The sequence below is a fragment of the Ochotona princeps genome, chromosome 1, assembly GCF_030435755.1.
Source record: "Ochotona princeps isolate mOchPri1 chromosome 1, mOchPri1.hap1, whole genome shotgun sequence".
Lineage (NCBI taxonomy): Eukaryota > Metazoa > Chordata > Mammalia > Lagomorpha > Ochotonidae > Ochotona > Ochotona princeps.
The window spans coordinates 83,222,557-83,245,564 of NC_080832.1; the positions used below are offsets into that span (position 1 = coordinate 83,222,557).

A 23,008-nucleotide genomic window follows, 5' to 3' on the forward strand; every position below is an offset into this window, starting at 1 on the left:
GGTATCTATTCTGCTTACTTATTCACTTGAAAATGGGATTTTCACCAATACCATATAACTTTTTAAATTTATTTGTTCAAGAGTCAGAAATAAGAAGATACAAAGATACAAGGCAGAATTGTCAAATGTCTTGTTATGTGTTTTATTCACTTCGTTATTAGAAGAGCAAAGCCCAAATTAACTGACACTATAAATGTTGGCACTATTTGTGGGAATTGGTTCTACTTATTGGTAGAAGGTGAAAACAATGGGTATAAGCTGGACTAGAAACTGTGAGATAATGGCGTTCAGGGGAGAGAAGGCTGGTGGCGGAGCTCAGCAGAAATCCAGCACTGTCTGGATTTCTTTCACGTCCAAAGGTTTTACTGCAGAACTCCATTTGGCTCATGCTTTCTTAGATACTTCGACCCACCTTCCTTCTAAACTTGGTAAAACAGGGGCCACTTTAACTTTAAAAAATGTATTGTAAAAAGCAATGAAGTGTTTTTTAAAAAATATTCTTGTTATTGTTTTCTAGTATCATTGAAAACTGTATTTTCCTCATCTACGTTGTAGTCAGTGTTATTGTACTGTGTGTTAATACGAGTAATATCTTTTGTTGAGCTTTGAGTAGAAAAACACACACATCTTTATGTTCATTTTGCACATATACTTGTATAATTACTAGCACAAAAACTTTCAGAATTTGATGTTGGGACTCATCAAGGTTCATGTAGAAGAAAAGAAGACAAAAATGTAAGAATGTAAGCCAACAGAAAGCCTACTAGAGAACATAAGTGTAATAAAAAATAAGTAGAAAGTACACATCAGTTCTCAGTGCAGTCTGTCAGACACAGAAATGCTAACTGTCCCCAGTACTACACCATCAATAACTTTCAAAACTGAAGGAAAATTTGAACTTTTTAAAAACCATTTGAGCAGGCTGACCGTAAAGAAAAATACAAATATGTGAGATCTTTTTTTTTCCTTTTAAAAAGATTTATTTTCATTTGAAAGAAAGAGGAGTGGCAAGGAGAGAAATATTCAGTTTGCTGATTTATTCCCCAATGGCCTCAATGGAAGGAGCTAAGCTGGTCTGAAACAGGAGCCAGGGGCTTTCTCTGACTGTGCCATTGAGTGCAGAGATCCAAGGATTTGGGTCATCTCTTGCTACTTTCCATAGTGCATTAGCAGGGAGCCAGATCAGAAGTGGAACACCTAGGACTTGAACTGGTGCCCATATGGGATACTGGTATTGTCAGCAAAGGATTAGCCTGCTCCACCATGATGCCAGTCCCAAGGTCAATTATTTTAATAATTTCAGTTTTGTCAAGCACTGAATTTCCACATGCTTCTAAAATCTTCCATGTTTCTGGATGACTTAGTTATATACTACTTACTTGTATCTAATTATTGCCAGTTATTTGTCAAAATCAGTCAATATTTGTCATGTTGTAAGTAAAATTTACTCTTAAATGCAGTAAAAGACTTGGGCTTATTTATGAAAAAATAATAAGCTGATTTAATGAGTTTGATCTGCTGTTCATTTGAATCATTAAGTGATATATTAAGAATGAATATATATTTTATAATCACTGGCTTAAGAAAAACTGAGATGAGGATAAAAATAAGAGAATTGCCCAGGGAAATTTCTAAGCGTTTTAGAACTCCAATTTTTATGACTTTTTAAGCTAAAGACATACATCACATATGACAAATATCTATCAATTTGACTTAATGGCAAATTATCCTGACAGCTGAATGTGAAGAATACATGGGGACATCCCTTGGCTCTGGCACAATCCATTTCTTTGTTGCATTATTCACCAAACCACTTTCCAACCTCCATTTGTTTTTCTTCCATTCACACACTGAGGGAACAATGTCTTATCTTGTTTGCACCTAACCTTTACCCTAGACAGCGAACACTCTTATTGGACATAAGGCATCATTCCTATTTTCCTAAAATGGTATCTGGAATGTTACTACTACCACATTTCATATCATCAACATATCTCAGTTAATATTCCACTGCCTGCTGGTCACCCAGAATGAACACCTGCCAAGTAATATCATTAATCTCTGACAGGTGATGACTTCTCTCTGTGGAATGAACTGCCATCATTTGATTTTGAAATGATTTGAAAGATCACTCAGTGTAGGATGGAGATGATCTGTCACTGTAACCTGAAACTGTTCCACTCTCCTGTTCTTTTATTTGATTGTAGACTTGTTCCTATGTGGCCATGTGACACTTGATATCAAAACTGTAGTAGTAGTTGTGGAATGAAATGTGAGAAGACTGATTCACAATCTTGATGAAAAAAGCATTGTGTACATAATTAGTGAGTAAAGTCATGGATGTATAGATCCACGTGCTGTCTTTACAGGACATTAATAACAAGCAGGCTTTGGGAAAAAATATAACTGCATATTTAGAAGGCTCTGCCCAGAAAAGAATATGCTGCAGAGACAGAGAGTGCACTTCTTACCATTTCCTAGGTAGCATGGAATGCTTGAATTAGATGTTAAGTGATACAGAAGTATCAAGCACACTTTTTATAAAGTCTACAAGGACTTAAGGATCACCCCTTTCATCTCTGCTTGCATTGCAGGCCAGCCCAAGCAGTCTCCAGGGAGGAATGACGTCCAGGCCATTTTCAGGTAATCTGTGACTGTGTACATCACAGCCTCTTGTCGTGATCCACACTCCAAGAATCTTTGAGTAGGGGAAAATTCCCATCATTCCATATATTGACAGGCAGGAAACAGAATTATATTAGAGTAATAGCTTATTAGCCCTCCCTCCCCCCAACCTGTAAAGAATGTAATGGTCACTAAAGTGCTGGGTGTGAAGACAAGCTTTAAATATCTAAGACTTGCAATCACCTGAGAGGATTAAAAGTTCATACTTTAGAAAGTTTTGATTTTTATCTTCTGCATTATTTGACTTGACTTGTTTGTATAGTAAATTTGGGGCATCACACCTTTTTTAAGAGCACAATATTTATTTCTTATTTAGACTCCATGTACTGAGAATTCGTGATAATGCTACTAGTTTGGGTGACATTTATTTTATACTGCTTATTAAAAAGAGGATTTACCAGCATATTATGAGCTGAGATGAGAAGATAAGGGGGAAGGAAAGGCACATTTAACAGAAAACACTTTAAAGACATTTGATAGTCTTATATGCATTTAAACAATTAATGAAATAATTACAACCAAGTCATCTCACTAATTAAAGAAAACCCAGCAGGATCTTCCTTTGGCAACAGTTTGTTTGCAGACATTTCCTAAGTTTTGAGTCAATGGAAAAGTGGTAGGAGATATGTCATCTTCTAGACATTAATTTCTATTAGTTTTCTGGAATCTTCCAGAGTCTTCTTCTAGATTCTATTTCTAGACTTTCAATCATCCAAAAGGTTTCCCAAAAATTGAGGTAATCATTTCAATAAGCTATAGCTGGTTGCTAAAGTTAGTATGTAAATGAGTGTCAGTTGTTTCTCTCCTTGATACTGATTCTTAGCAAACAAGCTACAAGTTCTAGAGAAGGAAAGAATTAACATGGTGTATTAAGTAGATCAGGTAGAACAATGGGATTATTAATTCAGTCAAAACAGGATTCTGAAAGAAAGTTATAGGACATGGAATCAACCCAGATTGCTGTCAACAGAGCAATGGATAAAGAAACTGTGGTACATCTACCAGATAGAATACTACTTAGCCATAAAAAGAATAAAATCTTGTTTTTGCAACAAAATAGTTCCAACTGGAAACTATTATGCTTAGTGAAGTAAACCAGTTCAAAAGGACAAATATCACATGTTCTCTTTGATATAAGGCAACCAATATGTAAAGTACAACATGTATCTATCTATATATATGCATGTGAACTAATATATATGTACATATTTATATAAATGAACTGTACAAGGAGGACTAGAAGGGAGAAAAGGTACTATTCAGGGTTCAACTTTACTCCGGAATAAAAGCAAGATTCCCTAGGAGCAATCCTAACAATCTCTTAACAGGAGGTCATATGCATTGAGTAAGGGGGGACCCCAGAGTGGAGCAGGCAGACAGGAGGAGGCTTGTATCCCAACCCTGAAGACTCCCAGATCCTCACCAAGGACCATCACTACGAGCACCGAGGACTACATCCCAACTGCCAAGGAGACTACGGGGAAATGGAGTGCCTTCGGAGGCCAAGAATTCTGAGGTTACCCACCCCCATTTGGATCTACCACATAGGATGGAAGAAGCCCAAATCCTGCCTTGTAGGATCCAAGGTCATCGGAATGACAACCAGGAGCACTGAGCAGTCCGCAAAAACAGAAGAACAGTAAACTTCCTTCTGGACAAGGGAGAGGAGCTTTCTCTGGTCCTTGCCTGGTTCTGACTTTACATCCCCATCCTCTCTCGTAATGACCATCAGGATCGCTCCAGAAACCCCTCAAAACAAACAAACAAATAAACAAAAAAACTAAAATAGATAGAGAACAACAAGGAAAGCTTAGACAGGAAACGGTCAGCGGGGATGCACTTATAACTCACTGGGTGGGACACAAAGATTAGTTACTCCTCACTGGGTTTTTGATGATTTCTCTGCACACCCCTCCTAAAACTGTTCACCTAAACTGTTGACATATGTCTTGTTAGAGTTATAGAGTTAGACTACTGGAAAAACAGCCAGGTTCAGCAAAATCATGCTTCAACGCTATCAACTGCTAAATACTAAAATTAAAATAGACATGACACTGCTGAATAGTAATCTATAGCCATTTTAAGGTGTATAGAACCCAGTTGTATATAAACTAATAATTGAAATGTCAAAGTAGAAGTCACAGGATGTGGTTTAGAACTTGCATTCTTTTTTTTTTCTCTTTTAACATATTGGTTACTCAATACCATGTCAACTATTTCCATAACGTTATAAATTGTTACTGATGTAATGTCGGGGCTTTTAATTGATCGGGATGATACTCTGCCAGCTCTACTTTCAGACCAGAGATGGTCTCCCCAAGAAACCATTGAACTTATCTGGACAATAAGATGCTGGACTCTATGCTTGGTAGATGCTTGCAATGAAAGAATCTCAACTGAACTTGAACTGTGGTAATGCAACAAGGTGGAGGAATCCACCATGAGGGGGGTGTTGGGAGGGGTGGGGGGGAAATCCCAGTGCCTATAAAACTGTGTCACATAATGCAATGTAATCAATAAAAAAAAAGAAAAGAAAGGACAATAGAGTAAAGAAAAAAGCAAGATTCCCAATGAAACTTCCAAATATATTATACGTTATAATACTAGGTTTTCTACCTTTGCTTATATTTACCATGTCTTGATACATTCAAGTACCAGAAAATTAAAACCATAACTTGTACTACAGAACTATATTTTTGTGATTAAATGGGGGAAAAGGGTGGGAGGGGGAGAGCGCGAGGAAGGAAGAAGGGTAGGGATGAATCCTTATACCTACAAAACTGTATTGTGGAAAAAACAAATAAACAAATAAAATAAAGCGGAGATTCCATTACACTTCATTTTATTCATTTAGTGAAGTCCAGGATTGGGGCATGGAGGGGTTCTGCTACTTATAATGTGTGTACAATTAAGTGTTTTTATGCCTCAATTTTCTATACAACAAGATGGAAAACCTTTGCTAATAGGGTTGTTACCAGAGTTTAATTTAAAATTAACGTTTACACAACTCGCAAAACAATAGCTGATACATAGAACTCACTTTGTTAAACAAATATATTGATCAAATAATTATTACATTCTATGTGACAAGTACTATTTCCAATGCTGGGGATGCAGAGGCAAACAGCAAAAAAAAAAAAAAAAAAAAAAAAAAAAAAAAAAAAAAAAAATTCTAATGGAGGAGAGAAGATCCTACAACAAACACATTTTATGGTAGACTGGAATATTAACACTGTGGAGAAGGATATATAAGAAGGTAATGGTGCTAGGAACAGCTCACACATTTTTAGCCTTAAATAGAATAGGCTTTTCTGAGTAGACTCAAACTTATGGGAGTGGGCCTGGCGCCGTGGCTTAGCGGCTTAAGTCTTCACCTTGAACTCGCCGGGATACCATATGGGCACTGGTTCTAATACCGGCAGCTCCACTTCCCATCTAGCTCCCTGCTTGTGGCCTAGGAAAGCAGTCAAGAATGGCCCAAAGCCTTGGGATTCTGCACCCGCATGGGAGACCTGGAAGAAGTTCCTGGCTCCTGGCTTCAGATTGGGCAGCACCAGCCATTGCGGTTACTTGGGAAGTGAATCATCGGATGGAAGATCTTCCTCTCTGCCTCTCCTCCTCTCTGTATATCTGACTTTGCAATTAAAAAAAAATCTCTCTAAAAAAAAAAAAAAACACCAACCTTATGGGAGTGAGTCAAGCCATTGCCTGATGGAAGAGGCTTCCAAGCATAGTGTTTAGTTCGTGCAAAATCTCTGAAGTATGAATAAGGATGTGTGAAATTGGTTGAATAAAGGCAGGAGGATAAGAAGTATGGTTATATGGAAATGGAAGATTAGACTGTGAAGGGTCTTTTGATTCAGTGTAACTCAATTCAGTTTTTACTTTGAGAAAAGTATGTGCCAAGGTTAATGTCTCAAGCAGAATCAGCTTGGGTTCCCTGACTTCTTATCATAGGTACTCCCAACCAGGCTTGGGTGAAAGAGAGACGGGAGGTCTCTACAATAGGAACTGGATGTCCACAGATGATCCAAGCAGCTGAACACAGAAACTAGAACAGGACTCATATGTTCGTCTATTCTAGGCGACAGAATAGACATGAAAATCTAATCTAAGAACAAGGCATTCCCTGACAACTGTTTTTTTTTTTTTTTTTTTGGAAGCAAAGGAAAGACAAGCATCAGATGCAAAAGAGTCATTATATGCAAGTATTTGATTTCTATATACATTCCAAGAAAAATTTAGGTGGAAATTCAGAACCCTTAAAATATTTTTAATGTTTTTATTTACAAGTTTTTTTTTTTTTTAAATATACAAAACCCTACTCTGCTAAAATTCTTCTTGTTGGAAGTCTGGAACATCAATGATATTAACAAGTTTTGGTAAAATTACCAACTTTTCCTCCAAATTTTGTGCATGTCTGGTTCAGAAGTCTCTGGGTGAATCCGAAGATAGTGAGAATGAGATTGTTTTCCACTCTTTCTGGCAGGTAAGCTAAATTAGGGGAGAAGAGATTTCATATTTTTCTGCATCAAAGGACATAATCATAGAGTGAGAATATTATTGAAGAAGAAAAGAATAAACTATTACTTTCCTTGTTTTTCCATCAAGTGTTGAGAGCTTGAGATGCTAAGAAAACCTCGTCTTTTAACTGACACAGATACTTTAAATGTTGACATGTTTGCTGGAAGACAGCCGCTGTTTTAAGAAGTGCTGGGCTGTGGAAAGAGGGATGGGATAACTATCAAACCCAGAATTCAGTCTACCGCCACAGGCAATGACCTGATGGACTTAAGCTGAGTGTAGTTGTTTGATATTTTGTCTGTGGGAAAGAGAAGGTATCTGAAATGGCAGTCTTATGAAAAGTTGCTAGTCAGTACAGTCACTATAACATAAACTATGTCCACCTTATAATTTTAACAAGTTGTTGGGAGTTGACAGAAGCATCAAAATGCTGTCTTACCAAGGCCAAATCATGTTGAAATTTTATTTCATGCATCCAAATGTCTGGTTATATTACTGAGTAAAGAGAAAGAGCTTTCCTTTTTAGATAGATTTTTTTTTTCTTGGAGATTTTTCTGATTTTCTTCTCTTTTGCTTTTTTGTCTTCATCTAATACAAAGAGCAAATTTTTTACTTATTAAAAAATCTCCAGTTACCCTTGGATGGCCTACTAAGGGAAGCACACATTTGTAGGCAATCCAATTCTTTCTTCTTCTTTTTAAAATTTGGTTCTGTAAAACAATTCTGTCCCGACTATGAAATGCTGAAAACAGTGCTTGAAGTCTTAACACTGTTACTTGCTGCTCAGTTGTTTGACTAGGATTTTCATGCCAGAGGCTTACGGTTAAGAACTGATGGCTTACAGTGATATGAGGAAGTGGTTCTCAAAGGGGCAGGACATTACCCATGAGGCAGGTCAGTGACTGATGGAAAGACAGCATGCATTTGAGGAGCATGTGAGATTGTTGCTAAGCACTAATCCCACACAACCTGGGACATGTATGGAGATTAGTCAAAACTCAGCCTCCATGGCACTCCATTTCTTTCTTGCTTTTTTTTTTTTTTAACTATAAAAGCTTTATTTCAGCTAGAAGATACAATTCTCAGGGGTTTTACAGTTTAAAAAGCTACTATCACATCATGTTAACTACATTTTAAAAATATATCAGTGTTTTAAATGGATTTGCGTGGCCATGACCACAGACACTTCTGCAAGCCTTTATGGAATCTACACAAAAGAGTATGTTCTCTCTGTTCCAACGAGCTGTTATTGTACATTGTTGCTTCTATTTCAGTATATTCAGAGTGGTGAATCAACAAAGTTAATTGCGGAGCCAGAGGTTGGTTCAAATGCACAAGAGATGGGCCATATTGGAAATGCTGCAAGCCATGCTCCTAGAAGACTAGAAACTGTGATCTGGACACAGTTCTGCCAAAAGAAGGAAGCTCCACTTCTACTGAAAAGCCTTAGCTATTGTGTTCTTTTATTACAAAAGTCTATACAATGAGGTGCCAGATACAGCAATGTAATCATACTGGTAGACATATATATCCATATCATAATTTGTATATAGATATCCTTTTTAAGAAAGTTTCCTTTTGAAAGTCTAAAATTTTACTTCTTTTTTTTAAAAAAAGATTTTTCATGACACAGTTCCAAAGACTGAGGTGCTAGAACAATCATAGGTGCTCAAGAAAGGCTTACTTGGGCCTGTAATGTGGTGTAAGCAGGTAGCCTCCCATGTGGATGCCAGTTGGATTTCCTATTGTTTCACTTTTTCTTTTTTTTTTTTAAGATTTATTTTGTTTTTATTGGAAACTCAGATTTATAGAGTGAAGGAGAGAAGAAGAGAAAGATCTTCCATCTGCTGATACAAGTAGCCACAACGGCAGGAGTCAAGCAGATCCAAAGCCAGGAGTTAGGAGCTTCTTCCAGGTCTCCCACGTGGGTGCAGGGTCCTAAGGCTTTGGGCCATCCTCAACTGCTTTCCCAGGTCACAAGCAGGGAGCCGGAAGTGAAGCAGAGAAGCCTGGATAGGAACCAGTGCCCCTTTGTGATGCTGGTACTCTCAAGGTGAGGACTTTAGCCACTGGGCTACTGCACTAGGCCCACTGCTTCAGTTTCAATCAAGCTCCCTTCTTGAGATTCTGTGCTTACACAGAAGACAGAGAAGAAGCTTCTGGCTCCTGGCTCTGGCCTGACCCAGCCCTGTCCATTGTGGCCACTGGAGTAGTGAAGTGGCAGATATAAGATCTCACTGTCTTTTCCTCTCTCTCTGTAACTCTGCCTTTGAGATTAAATAAAGCAATTAATCTTTTTTAAAAAACATGAATAGATAATTCTCAAAAGAAATACAAATGGCTAACAAATATATGCAAATTATTCAATTTCACGAGCATCGTTTAAATAAACTACAATAAGGTATCATCTCACCCTTGCCAAAACGGTTACTACCACAAAGAGAGAATAACAAATGTTTATAAGAATTTGGACAAAGGTGAACTCCTATGCAATGCTGGTGGGAACGTAAATTATCCAACCACAATGGAAAACAACATAAATACATCTTTGAAAAGTAGAAATGCAACTGCTACATATCTCAGCAATCTAACTACTGTGTACATACTTGAAAGAGATATACTCGTATTTATACCTACCCAACATGTTCTAGCAGTGCTGCTCACAGTAGCAAAATATGTGATCTACCAAAATGTCCATCATTAGACAAACTTATAAAAAATTGTGGCTACATATTCAGTGTAATACTTTTCAGCTATAAAAAGAATGAAACCTTGTCACTTGCAGTCAAAAGGGCAGAGACTGGATATTATATGGAATGGAATAAATCAGAAACAAAATGACACATACTGCATGTTCCCCTTCCAATGTGGGAGCTAAAATTTAATGTGGAAAACTTAATCTGATCACCAAATTCTGATTATCATGGACTTAAAAGATGAGAGGATAAAAGGTTTCTGAGAAAGCTTAGTGTGATTCATTATTTGTGACAAAGATAATTGAGATATTGATAGGGAAATGAGGCAAAGGGTATATGGCACTCTGTGTTACTATCCACAAGTTTTGTTTTTTAAATTAAAATTACTCCAAAATAAAATGTTAGAAAGATAAAATATTTTCATTGCAGGGAGCTGTTGAGACATTAGACTCTTTTTTTCCATTTTCCCTCTAGAGATCATGAGTGAATGAGTCAGTCATTACTAAATGACTTTTTAATTAAAATATATTAGTGTTGAATAACTAGGTCTTTGCAGTAATTCTTGTTATATGATCTTAGCCACTTTTAATGTTAGCCATGGACTCATGGTATACTATTATTATTTAATGATCATCTTGTTTTAGATAAGTATATTTACTTTAATAACATAAATTCTTTTTTTTTAAAAGATATATTTATTTTATTACAAAGTCAGATATACAGAGAGGAGGAGAGACAGAGAGGAAGATCTTCCATCCGAGGATTCACTCCCCAAGTGAGCCGCAATGGCCGATGTGCGCCGATCCGAAGCCGGGAACCAGGAACCTCTTCCGGGTCTCCCATTTGGGTGCAGGGTCCCAAAGCATTGGGCCATCCTCGACTGCTTTCCCAGGGCACAAGCAGGGAGCTGGATGGGAAGTGGAGCTGCCGGGATTAGAACCGGCGCTCATATGGGATCCCTACGCATTCAAGGCAAGGACTTTAGCCACTAGGCCACACCGCCAAGCCAATAACATAAATTCTTGATTCACCCAGACTCAGAAAGATAAATGACACTCGGAGAAAATGAACAGAGAAGAAAAGTGGTTAAAAATAAGCAAATAATCACTTTAAATTTTGAAATTTAGGTTTCACATTAGATAATTATATTTGCCTTTTAATTGTTGTCGATGAGTGCAAATTTGGCTTTGGAACTTAATATTCCTGAAATTACAGGATTAATTGAAACCAGAGTATTTTAATGTCTTCTTGGAGGCACTGGATTTATACACTAATTTATGAAAAAGCTTTCTGTTAGCACAGGAGAGTTTTATCTTACATCTCCTCCTCTGTTCCAGGCATGTAATGCCTACTTTACCCAGGTTTGGGAATTGAAGTGATTGATAAAAGAAGGGACCACAACTCTTCTGGCAGGACAGTCCCTCCAGGTGAACGCAAGAACCACGATAGGGAGCAACCCAGACCAGGCCAGAGAAAGATACCCACTGGCATACATTTGGCATACATTGGGGGCAGACCAGGCTGAGCCTGTTCACGTCACCCCTTGGCGAATCCGAGTACCAGAACAGAGTGTGGGTCGGGTCAGGTTCAGTCACAAGACATGTCAGTGCACATTACTGAAAGCCAAAGTGAGGTGAGCTGTATCAGATGTGATCGCAGTGCCCAAACAGCACAAGTGAGAACCAGGGAGGGCTGGAGCAAAGCCAGTAGGGGGAATATGGGCTCCCCTCCTGGACAGCCACTCCCACTGGAGAGCATGAGTTGGGATGGGGCAGACCAGACCAGGCAGGGCTACAACACCTGTGGGCCTCATGTGAGCTAGATCAGGGAAAAGCCAGGCTCAGCTGACTGATCTGACTGGTGCAAGCATAAATTAGGGACGTGAGGGTTGGTTGGGCTTTGCAGCAGCATCAGATGGCAGAGGCTGGCACTGGGGGCTAAATCTGTCAAGTTAAACTTCAGCACCACTTGGAGAGTGCATAATCCAGGAATGGGAGTGGTTTAGTAGGGAAATAGTGGGCACCTCCTTCTTGGGTTACCACTCGCACTGGAGAGCATGAAAACCAGAAGAGGGGCAGGGGTGGCTAGACAGAAAGGTACCCACCAGTATGTGTGTGGGCTGGATAATAGGTTGGTGGGTTGAACTAGGCTTCAATGCCCATTGACAAGTAAAAGAGCAAAATGGGATGTGGGACAGACTGAACAAGTCTGCGGTACACAGTGGCAAGCACGGGAAACAGGGTAGGGGCAGGCCTGGTGGGGGTTCTGGGGAGTTGCCCCAACTAGGCTACAGCTCTCACTGGTGAGGGCCAAGTATGAAGTGGGTAGGATCGGGCTGGACTGCAACAACCATTGGTTCACGTGGATGGCAGGTCTGGAAACAACTGACTCAGAAATCGCCACTACCAGCATGTGCATAAACTGACTGGGGCGACAGATGGTGCCAGACCCTGTACTGGCAAGCACACACAAAAATCAGGTCTGGGATCACCTCAGACAAAGTTTCTTTGGAGATCCCTCCAACTGAACAGCTGATCTTAGAACCCCAACCATGAAGAGACTATGTCAGCCAGTGGATTCTGAATAGATTTCGTCGCGAATGGAAGGGCGAGATTGGCAGCAATTCAGAACTGTTGAACTATCAAAACTGCTTGAGCAGGACCCTTGGAGCATGCCTCACATCAGGGACCTGGGATGGGTGGGAGGCTGGGTGGGGCTTCTCCCTTTGTTTCTCACCTTACCCCAGAGACAGAAAAAAAAATATTAGTGTGTAAACAATTGTATAACCCACTTTCCTGTAACCTTTACCCTTTGAGCCCTAATCAAGTATGTAATATTTAAAAAATTAGAAAAAAAATTTGGGCCCTCTCTTAGGAAGCTTCTGGGTATAGAGAACAATAATTTGAAACAATTTCATGCAGGCAAGAGACTATCAAAGAGTAATAAACGCTATGTAGATGACAAAACAAGAATCTGTGTAGAGCATTACTGATGACTTCTTTTAACTGAATGGTGAGATTATTTAGTTTGCACATACTGATGAGTATCTCGCAATACGCTAGTCAAAGTAGACACACCAGACGATAAAGGGCTACTAATATATGAGAATAGCCCATATTTTTATGTAGTTTTCAGTTTAGCAGAAATAAAATGTATATACGGAAACCAGCAGCCATGCCAGATTGCAAATACTGTTGTAGAGCACCTTCTACACTTCCACTCCTAAATCTACTGCTCTGATGTATGGTAGCACCCAGGACACAGATAAAGGGAGAGTCAGAGAAAATTGTAAAGAAAGGATGACATGACCTAAGAATTGTAAACTGAATAGCAATTACCTTGCTGGCAAAGAGAAGTGGTAGAACTGGGCTTTTCAAACAGTAGGATCATCATTCACAAAGTCCCTGAGGCAGCATGTACTGAAAATATGAATGATTTAGTATTGCTGGAGTGTAGATATGACAATAAGTGTATGTGTGCACGTGCCTGTGTGTACCAATTCATGCACTGGGGCCTATGTGGACATCGTTAATGGAATCTGGTGCACAAATTAGCAGACATACAGCAACAGCCTGAGAAAGCATCACGGCAAAGTATGAATTGCATCCCTTAGTTTTGAAAGTTATCTGTAATTTTGCTGTACGTTAAAAAACAGAAAATACAGAATATTCCATTTGACATTTAATATATGTCAAATATATAAAATGGTAGAGGAGTTTTAAATTGTTAAGTCAGATAGTTTTATTTTTTAAAGACTTATTGTTGTTTATTTGAAAGGCAAAATGAGAGAGACTGAGCCAGAGATAGTTTATGTATTCACTTACTATTAGCTTACTCCTCAAATAGTTGTGATGGCCAGGGCATTAGTTTATTCCTCAAATCACTGTGATAACCAGGGCTGAATCAGGAGCTTGGTATTCCATCTAGATTTCCCAGGTAAGTCGCATGACTTAAAATACTTGGGCCACATTTTTCTGCTTTCCCAGGTGATTAACAGAGAGTTGGATTGGAAATACAGTAGCTAAGACTTAAATCAGCACTTTGATGTAGGATGCTGGCGTCAAATGGTTTATCCTACTGTGCTACATTGCAGGCCCCAAATTTGAACTTCTGATGAACAGATTCATAAACTTTGAAATTTCTTTTAGCACACTGCGATCAAGCAGAGGATAGGACGGTTTGGGCTGGGAGCCTCAGAACCATTATCTGAATCATGCTTTTATTCTTGTTTTATCTGACCTAAGGATGATGTGCTTCAACTGTGTGTGGCTGTTGCCTTTCAGCTTGAAGAACCTGTCAAACAGGAACAATGTGTGCTTCTGAATAGGCAGCACGAGTAAACTTTACGCATCCAGGCACTGGCTAATGAGACAAAATTTCATCCTAAAAAGAGCAAGGCCTATGGCAAAAATCTGATTATTGGAATTAATCTATAAACAAGGCTTTAATAAAAGCAATTCTAATATGATGTAAGTTAAAGATAAAAAAAGCCTTGTCAAATTCTGATATGGAAATACTGCAGTAATCATAGCTTTTACTCACATCTAGGTGAAGAGAACTTGCTGGGACAAACTGAGGGATGTTGGGAAGTACACAGGCTGTGGGGTTGTGGAGACAAAATTCCACTGTCACATGTACTGGTAGAGAGGACACTGCTGGCTTGACACAAAACGTGGTGGATGTTCAAGATGAATCATTTGGTTTACCGTACTCTGCCTTTTCACTGTTACTGGAGAGAACTGCCTCATATGTCAGAATGACAACAATGAAAGAAGGTGGCCAGGGCAGTACTGCACTCCTTCAGATTTGCTGCATTCAGTGAGTTTGGGGTGAAAATTGTCTCTATCTTCCACATTACACTGATATCCTGATCTTATTTCCAGTTGCTTAAAGAATGCATAAAGCAATCTGTATTAGGGAAACAAAGTGGCGGGAAGATTGTGTTTGTAATTCTCCAAATCCTCAATCTGATTTACCTAGCAAAATACCTTTAAAGGACCATCCCAGCCATTGCTGGTGGCCATCTGACTATCTCAGTGTGAAGCATGTGTGTAATATATAACAAACCCTGGCTTACAACATGCCTTGTAAGTGTTCAATGATTATTTGATGAGTGAATAAGTGAATGAATGAACTAACTGCTTAAGATACAAAGCAAACATCCTTCCAGTGTGCAAACATGACTCAAGGGAACATTCGTCCTCACAGTGCAGGTTTTCCTACTGATGGCTGCATGTTTTGCCTTTCCTACTTGCAATGTAGAACTCTCCTTAGTTGTTTCCTGGACTCTACACACTGACAAGCCTCTTGATCAGTGCACAGCTCACTCACCTCAGCCAACTGCATGTCTTCCTAGTCTTACCAAAGTGACCACCACTGTAGTGTAAGGTCTAGATCAAACAGTGGCTCAGGAAGGAGCTTGCTGGACAGAAGCAGCCATGTTGACAGGGACAGAAAAACTTCATCAGGTCACTGTCATTAAGTCAAAGGTTCATGACCCGAATCTGAATCATCCTTCTTCCATATGTCATCCCTCCAATTATGTTGGGATTTTTCTTTCTTTTTAGGTTGCTGTGGATGCTGATTTGTACTTGATTGAGATAATAACACTCCAAAGACTAAGGGCTAGGCAGTGAAAACCAGAGTGAGTGATTCTTCTGCCAGGGCTGCTAGGCATGGTCCTTCCTCACTTTCCACGCCCCCTGGGCTCAGGCTGGAGTTCTCTTCTTTTTGTTAAGCCTTCTCTGCCATGTTCTCTTCTCAGGAGAGCTTTCTAGGTTTTTTTCCATGACGCTGAGATCTTGCAGCTTGAATTTCCCTCAGTCAGTTTGCCATGAGCCAAGGTTGAAGGGCCTGCAACACTAGCAGAGTCTCTTTCCTGTGCTCCCTTTTCCAATAATGATCTGTGGATTCATTGTGATTTATAGCCCTGCAGGAAGCCAGTTCTGCAGTATTCTCATTGAATCCAGCTTGTAATGTTGTTTGTCAAGCTGCCACTTACAGCTTGGAAAATTTTTCTCTAATCTACTTTGCAGAGGCATGGTGTGCCTTCTCACCCTAATTGTGACCCCCTGATGGGTCTGCCTGGGGGCAGAGTGGGACTTAGCCTATTGCTTCTAGCATTTGGATTTGTACAGCACTTAGCCAATATCCAAAAGATTAGTGTGTGATTAGTAGTAAGCAATATTGAAAAGTTTTTCATAATCTCATGTGTAATTTTCATGAGAAAAAGGAGGCTTAAGATATGCCTATTTTCTCATATGGATATGCCTAAAAGAGAATTTTCAAAAATGACAAATTAACCCAGTTGTCTCCTTATTTCCAAATCTCACCATTTATTCTCCATAAATATTTGATTTTTAAGCGATTACTTTTTTCCTAGAGTCATTCATTCACAGGTTATAGATAATAATATACTTTAGACAGCAAATTCCTCCAGGTCCGAGAAGTGTCTGGAATGGAGGAGGACTTAAATATATTTCATTTGACACGACAGTGTTTCAAGAGGTTAGGTCTGGAAATGGGAAGGACCAAGGGAAATATTTGAAAATTGATGGAAATTCAGAGTCAGGATAAATAGATTAGAGCAAGGTGGTGGGACACAACAAGAGAGGCAGTGAGCAGACAGACAGCAGAAGGGCAGAACAGAGAAAGCACACAGCATCTGGCTGGAGGGAAGCAATCCATGATTGCATAGCTACCCAAGGAGCAGAATACCTCACTTCTGAGGACAAACGCAACTGGTGGTAAAGCTGAGCTTGAGACAGGACTTGCAGCTTTTAGTCTTCAAACTATGCAGCTCTCTCTGCACATTTCTCAGTTTAGCATTCTGCTGTTCTGTGGATTCACATTTTTCAGTTTAGGATTCTGTGTTTTGTGTGAATGAGTTCAAGTGTTTCTTAGATAACATCCATCCTGTGACCCTTCTACTCTCCTTCATTCTGAAGTCACATCACGCATTTTCTTAAAGATTTTTATTTATTTGGCAGAATTATGGAGGGAGGGAGAGAGAGAAAAAGGAAGGAGGGAAGAGAGAGGGAGAGGAGAGATTGTCACTATGCTGGTTTACTACAAAGCTGGGGCTGGGTCAGTCTGAAGCCAGGAGCCTGGAACTCCAGCTGGCCTCCCACATGGGTGTCAGGGGTCAAGTATTTGGGTCATCATATGCAGCTTTCCTTAGTACATGAGCAGGGAGCTGGATCAGAATCAGAGCAACTGAAACTTGGACTGCTCCTCACGTGGGATGCCAACATTGCAGGCAGTGACTTTATTCACTGAAGCACCAATGCTGGCCCTCTGCATCCTGTTTGAATGTATTGTCATGTTCATGATAGTATGTAAGTTGCATTGTTAATGTTAAATGATTAAAAATCTGTCACCATCTTTCATCAAATATATAATGATAAACTGCCACCATATGCCACTGTAGTAAACGTGTTCACCAAATCAGCTTTGGGTTTTTTGCCCCAGAATGTTGAAGTCCAACAGGTGTTTGCTCTTGCTCCACCCTCTTTCCTGGTTTACTCTTTCAGTGTCTTTGTACTTCATGTTTTTTCTTGTCTTAGCAGTGTGTTCTTATTCAGGCTTCTGTCCTTGAAGTTCCATCTGCCTGGAGGGTTTTTTTGTATGTAATATGGGCAAGGTTTGTTGCCTCACTTTATTCAAGTCTCTGCTATTGTTACCCTTTTCAGTGGGCTGCTTTAAACACAGAAGGTGCTTCAAAAAGGTTCATGGAAAAATAGACTAAAGGGTAATGTGCCTTTCCCATGAAGTATTTGAAGTGCCATTGTACTATCTAAACATTTCTCCACTATGGATACCTATTTATTGCTTTCCAGTGGTTTATAATAACGTTCAATGTGTTTATTTGCTTATACACTTTCTGTATATCTTCCCCATGAAAATGTAAACTCCAGAAGAGATATTTTGTTTGCTTTGTTTAGTATTATATCCTTATTTTCCAACCAAAAGCATTCTTGACCCATTTTGCAAAATCCTTGTTGAGTAGAGGAATAATGGAGGAGATTCAATATCAAGTAGCACTGAGGAAAGTGAGAGGAAAGAGATGACTTATTCCATTAAGGAGGATGTGCTTGCCACTGTGTCTAATGGTGGAAATGACTTAAGCATGAAAGATAGTAAGGGATGAGTATCTTGCTACATTGTTATTCACCTTGAATTCTATTATTTTCTAGCCACTCTATAAAGTTAATCAAATAGCTCATTCATTCTCTATCTCTATTATTGTCCCTTCTCTCCCTACCTCTCCCTCAATATTATTATGATGGAGCTCAGAATGATAATTGAAATAAGTGCCAAGGTAGGCTTGGTTGAGTGTATCTGATTGATAGTTGTGAGGACATTTGTTGGACTGACCGCTAAGTTCTGAAAAACAAAATACTACAGTTCTGTGGTCTGGGTGAAACTTCTTGGTGAGATATCAAGAAATACTACAGAAATATGGAACATTCTTTCCTTCCTTAATTGTAGACAGGGACATGGTCTTTTTCAAGCACAATTTCATTTTCTTTCATGTTAGCAACTTTTCTCTCTAGTATCTGAAATATTTTTCTCAGGGCAACTTACTTACTCTATTATTATCCTTCAGTTGAGATTCAGTGTAGGTGTTTAACTAGTTCTGCTTTTCTTCTTTACAGTTATCAGCAGATTGATGAGGGCTGTTAGTCTATGAATCATTTTAAAACTTATTTGCATCTTACTTGATGAAAGAAAGGCAAAGGGAAATAATTGCAGTTTTCAATGTTCATTGGGATATTCTGAGAGCTTTCTGCAATAAATTATAGGGATGTGATAAACCTGAGGAAACATCCCTCATTCTTCTCATCTGATTGCTGAATATCTCATGTTCTGTCACTTTCATTACAAACATATGATTAAATATCATTGAATGGGACCTAATCCTTACACATTGTTATCCCCTCTTACAATTCTAAGTACCATAAGCTGTACACTTGATCTTAGCCAAAAGGCCGAGAAGCGAAGTAACCATTAAGCTTTAAATGTAAAGACAAATGCAATCATTCTACCTTGAATGGATATAGTCCCATGTGCAAAACTTGCTATTGGGCAAAACTGTTTAAATGTGTGACTAAGCCCAACCTAACCTGTCTTCTACTATCAACAGTAGATGGGAGATAACAACATCTCAAATTTTTCAACACAGGTAATACAGGGGATAGTTATCTAGCAATTAAAGAAACACATGAATCATCATTATGAAAAGAAAACAACTTTTGTAATTCAGATTAATTATGTTGTTACCAGCTTTGAGGGGACTCTTTATTTTACAGAGGGAATCATTACATATATTCTGTAAATAGTAAGATCCATGATGGTTTTAAGTTATAATTAGCTCTACCTTCTGTGGATTGGTACACATGTCAGGAACTGATTCACTATAGAAGGATATAAACTCACATTTGGTTTACTACATGAAGAATAAGTAACACATATTGGTGGGCAATTTTTGAAACGATTATCTTCAATGAAGATTTTGCAAAGAATGTGCATGATCATAAAATGAAGAGGTTTCCTTTTTTCAATGTGATGAAGAATTTGCCTTTAAAGGCATGAAATAACGCATACTTTGAAATTAATAGGGAAGGCAAGAAGTTGTCCAACAAAGAGGGAGTGCATACAAATGATATCGTATTTAAGAAGATGTGAATGCAATACTAAAAGGTTCTATCCAGACTAATGAAATCAAAGGAAATCCAAACAAAACTTTCCACAATAGCCTATTATGGCAACAGGAGAGCTTACTCTAACCACATAATGCTCATCTGAACAACTGGAGGTGGAAACAGAAGGTGCACCTCATACCTGAGTATTTACACTACAGATCAGATTACTCATGGTTTATAAAACAGCATTTAGAATTCTTGACACAAAGGATTGTTATTGGTCTGAATAGATATACCCACACGTGATAATTTGCTGAGTGGAATTATTTGTGACTAAAAAAACTAATTTATCCTAAGTAAAATACAGGAACCAAGAAAAAGCCTTTTACGTTGGTATTTCACTTGGTGATAGCAAAGGCACTTTGAAGACCCACCAGTCTTGAAAGAAGCAGGACAACGACAGGTTGCTGGATGCCCTTAAGATAGTCTTGGATTTCATCCAGCCAGGCCTAGGTTGAGATCCTGACTCTCTTTGATACTTATAAACATGAGTTTATATTTATAACATGTATGCTATCTTGCAGAGCTGAATCGGCAATTTGCTAAAATGGGGAGGGTAGGAAATAATACTCAAACTGTGTTTCTGTTTACTTCCTTTTTAAAAATTAATCTTTTGGGCCCGGCGGCGTAGCCTAGGGGCTAAAGTCCTCGCCTTGAAAGTACCGGGATCCCATATGGGCGCTGGTTCTAATCCCGGCAGCTCCACTTCCCATTCAGCTCCCTGCTTGTGGCCTGGGAAAGCAGTCAAGGACGGCCCAAACCTTTGGGATCCTGCACCTGTGTGGGAGACCCGGAAGAAGTTCCTGGTTCCCGGTTCCGGATCGGTGTAGCACCAGCTGTTGCGCTCACTTGAGGAGTGAATCATCAGATGGAAGATTTTCCTCTCTATCTCTCCTCCTCTCTGTATATCTGACTTCGCAATAAAATAAATAAATCTTAAAAAAATTAAAAATAAAAATTAATCTTTTGTGATTAATTTGTAATACTTGCACATTTCTATTGTCCATAAAGTAATTTCAATATGGGTTTGTTTTATGAATAAAAATCAATGAACCTAATAACTGGAAGGTACTTAAATGCTAGCGTCTTTTAGTTTTGATGAAATTATAAAATAAAGGCAATAAATAGCAGCTTTTAACAGCCCTGGGACTTCATTCAGCTTTCTTGGTGTTTCTGAATTTGTAAATTCCATCCTCAGAGTGAGGGCAGAGTACCACTAAACCCATCGGATCCAGAGTTATTCCTGCCCAGTGCTCTCCTCAGTAGATTCAGACTCACTGCATCGGACAGGGTCTAATGAAACCCTGAAAAATGTCCTCAGATATACTTACCATAAGGCACACCTATTAAAGCTTGTTACATCAGCTACTCAAAACACATGTCTATTGTGAAAACATGAATGCCACACTGAGTTATTTTTCCACTGATTCACAAGTTTGTGTAGAAAGTTGCCTTAATGGTGTTTGACTGTAGTGAGGAAATTTACAAAGCTACTTATTTTTTTTCACTATAAAAGTACATTTTTTCAAATAAAGCATTATCAAATTTTAAATATTCCTCAGCTTCCACTAGATTCCCATTACATGTGGAAGAGCCAGTAATGATATTTAGTATATTTTCACGAGTTCTGTCTGCACTGAGCCTAATCCTAAACATTGGAATTTATCTAATCTGCACAATAACTATATGAAGTAGTATACATTATTATTCACTTTAAAACATTCACATTTCTTGTAACTTAAAAACTTATTATTTTAACTCCTATGTGTCAAATAGACTTAGAAATTCACCTTAACCATTCTTGAGTACATATTAGTGGTTAAATATTGTATAACCATCACAATCACCCTTCTTCTAAACTTTTTACCTTATAAAGAAGAAACTCATACCTATTAAGTAATAACTTTCTATTGCCTCTCCTCCCAGCGCCTGAAAATCAACATTATGTATTGTCTTTAAATTTTTTGATTAAGTTTCCCATTTGTAAATGAAATAATACAATACTTTTTATGACTAGCTTATTTACTTAACATAATGTCTTCAAGGTTAAACCTTATCAGCAGAGGCTGATCTTTGCAGGCAAGCAGCTGGAAGATGGCCGCACCCTGTCTGACTACAACATCCAGAAGGAGTCCACCATGCATCTGGTCCTGCGCCTGCACGGTGGCATGCAGATCTTCGTGAAGACCCTGACCGGCAAGACCATCACCCTGGAGGTCAAGCCCAGCGACACCATCGAGAATGTCAAGGCCAAGATCCAGGATAAGGAAGGCATCCCTCCCGACCAGCAGAGGCTGATCTTTGCAGGCAAGCAGCTGGAAGATGGCCGCACCCTGTCTGACTACAACATCCAGAAGGAGTCCACCCTGCACCTGGTCCTCCGTCTTAGGGGTGGCTATTAATTCATCTCATTGCCTAGTAATGGCATTACTCGACCATAGCATTTGCCCACCCCCAATTTAAGTTTAGAAGTTACCAGCTTCAATAATGGCTGAATCTGTTCAAAATACTAATAAAGGTTTTGTTGCATGAAAATTTTTATTTATTTATTTATTTATTTCTAATTTTGCTTCTTTTATTATTATCATTTTATGATACAGTTCCATAGATCTTGGATTTCCCTTATCCCATCCCTATTCCCTCCTCCCTCAATGAGTTCCCCTATCTCATTACTATAGTATAGTTTTTCATAGATGGTCATATGTCCATCATGGTGGGCATGGACAATGGCAGAGAGTTCAGCATCCTATTGTCAAGACATAATAAACAGTTTGATTGGGAATCCATCTTTGTCTGGAAGTAGAGATGCAAACTGCATTTCATCCTCAGATCTGGATATGATAGTTGCCATTACACAGTTACTATACATCCCCTTAAATGAAAAGCCACAATACAAAATCAACTGAAGATTTTTTGCTACTGATCTCCTTACCAGGTAGACAGTTATTAAGATTTTGTATTTTTTTCATGATTTACTCTCATCTTAGATTAATGATTTTACATATTTTTACATTCTTCCTAGGTTATCTAGTTCGTTGACATGCAATTGTTCATGGTATTCTCAAATAATCATTATTTCAGCAAAAGCAATATCCCTATATTCGTTTTTTTTTATTTTACTAATTTGATTCTCTATTTCTTAGCTCAGTCAACTAAAGCTTTCTATATTTTACTCTTTTAAAAACAGTTTTTGTTTTCATTTATTTTCTTTATTATTTTTCCATTCTCTACTTCACTTATTTATGCTATAATCTTTTAAAATTTTTTGACATTTTATTTTTTCCTTCTTGTATCTGGGGGAAGGGGAAAGATAAGAGCAGAAGCCACACTCAGCCTCCCAACCATTCCAAGGTCCCTGATGTGGGGCATGCTCTGAGGGGAATGCTCAAGTTGTTTTAA

At 38.7% G+C, this 23,008-nt stretch overlaps 2 protein-coding genes across 2 annotated transcripts in view; one reads left to right on the forward strand and one right to left on the reverse strand.

Moving 5' to 3' along the window:
- The window catches only part of KCNQ5 (potassium voltage-gated channel subfamily Q member 5), a 558,133-nt gene that overhangs the window by 158,269 nt on the left and 376,856 nt on the right, over nucleotides 1–23,008 (reverse strand). The window lies entirely within an intron of this gene.
- LOC131479548 (polyubiquitin-like) lies at nucleotides 281–22,144 on the forward strand. Its single transcript, XM_058660783.1, has 3 exons — nucleotides 281–428; nucleotides 668–735; nucleotides 21,655–22,144. The coding sequence occupies exons 1-3, from the start codon at nucleotides 281–283 to the stop codon at nucleotides 22,009–22,011; spliced, it is 573 nt and encodes a 190-aa protein (XP_058516766.1). The 3' UTR covers nucleotides 22,012–22,144.

Bases quoted from the DNA above. Each gene is read 5' to 3' on its own strand.
- LOC131479548 (XM_058660783.1), top strand. From the start codon at position 281: ATGGCGTTCAGGGGAGAGAAGGCTGGTGGCGGAGCTCAGCAGAAATCC. The intron at 429-667 runs GTAAAACAGGGG...TATAATTACTAG, and splicing joins CCACCTTCCTTCTAAACTTG to CACAAAAACTTTCAGAATTT. The intron at 736-21,654 runs GTAAGAATGTAA...AATGTCTTCAAG, and splicing joins GAAGAAAAGAAGACAAAAAT to GTTAAACCTTATCAGCAGAG.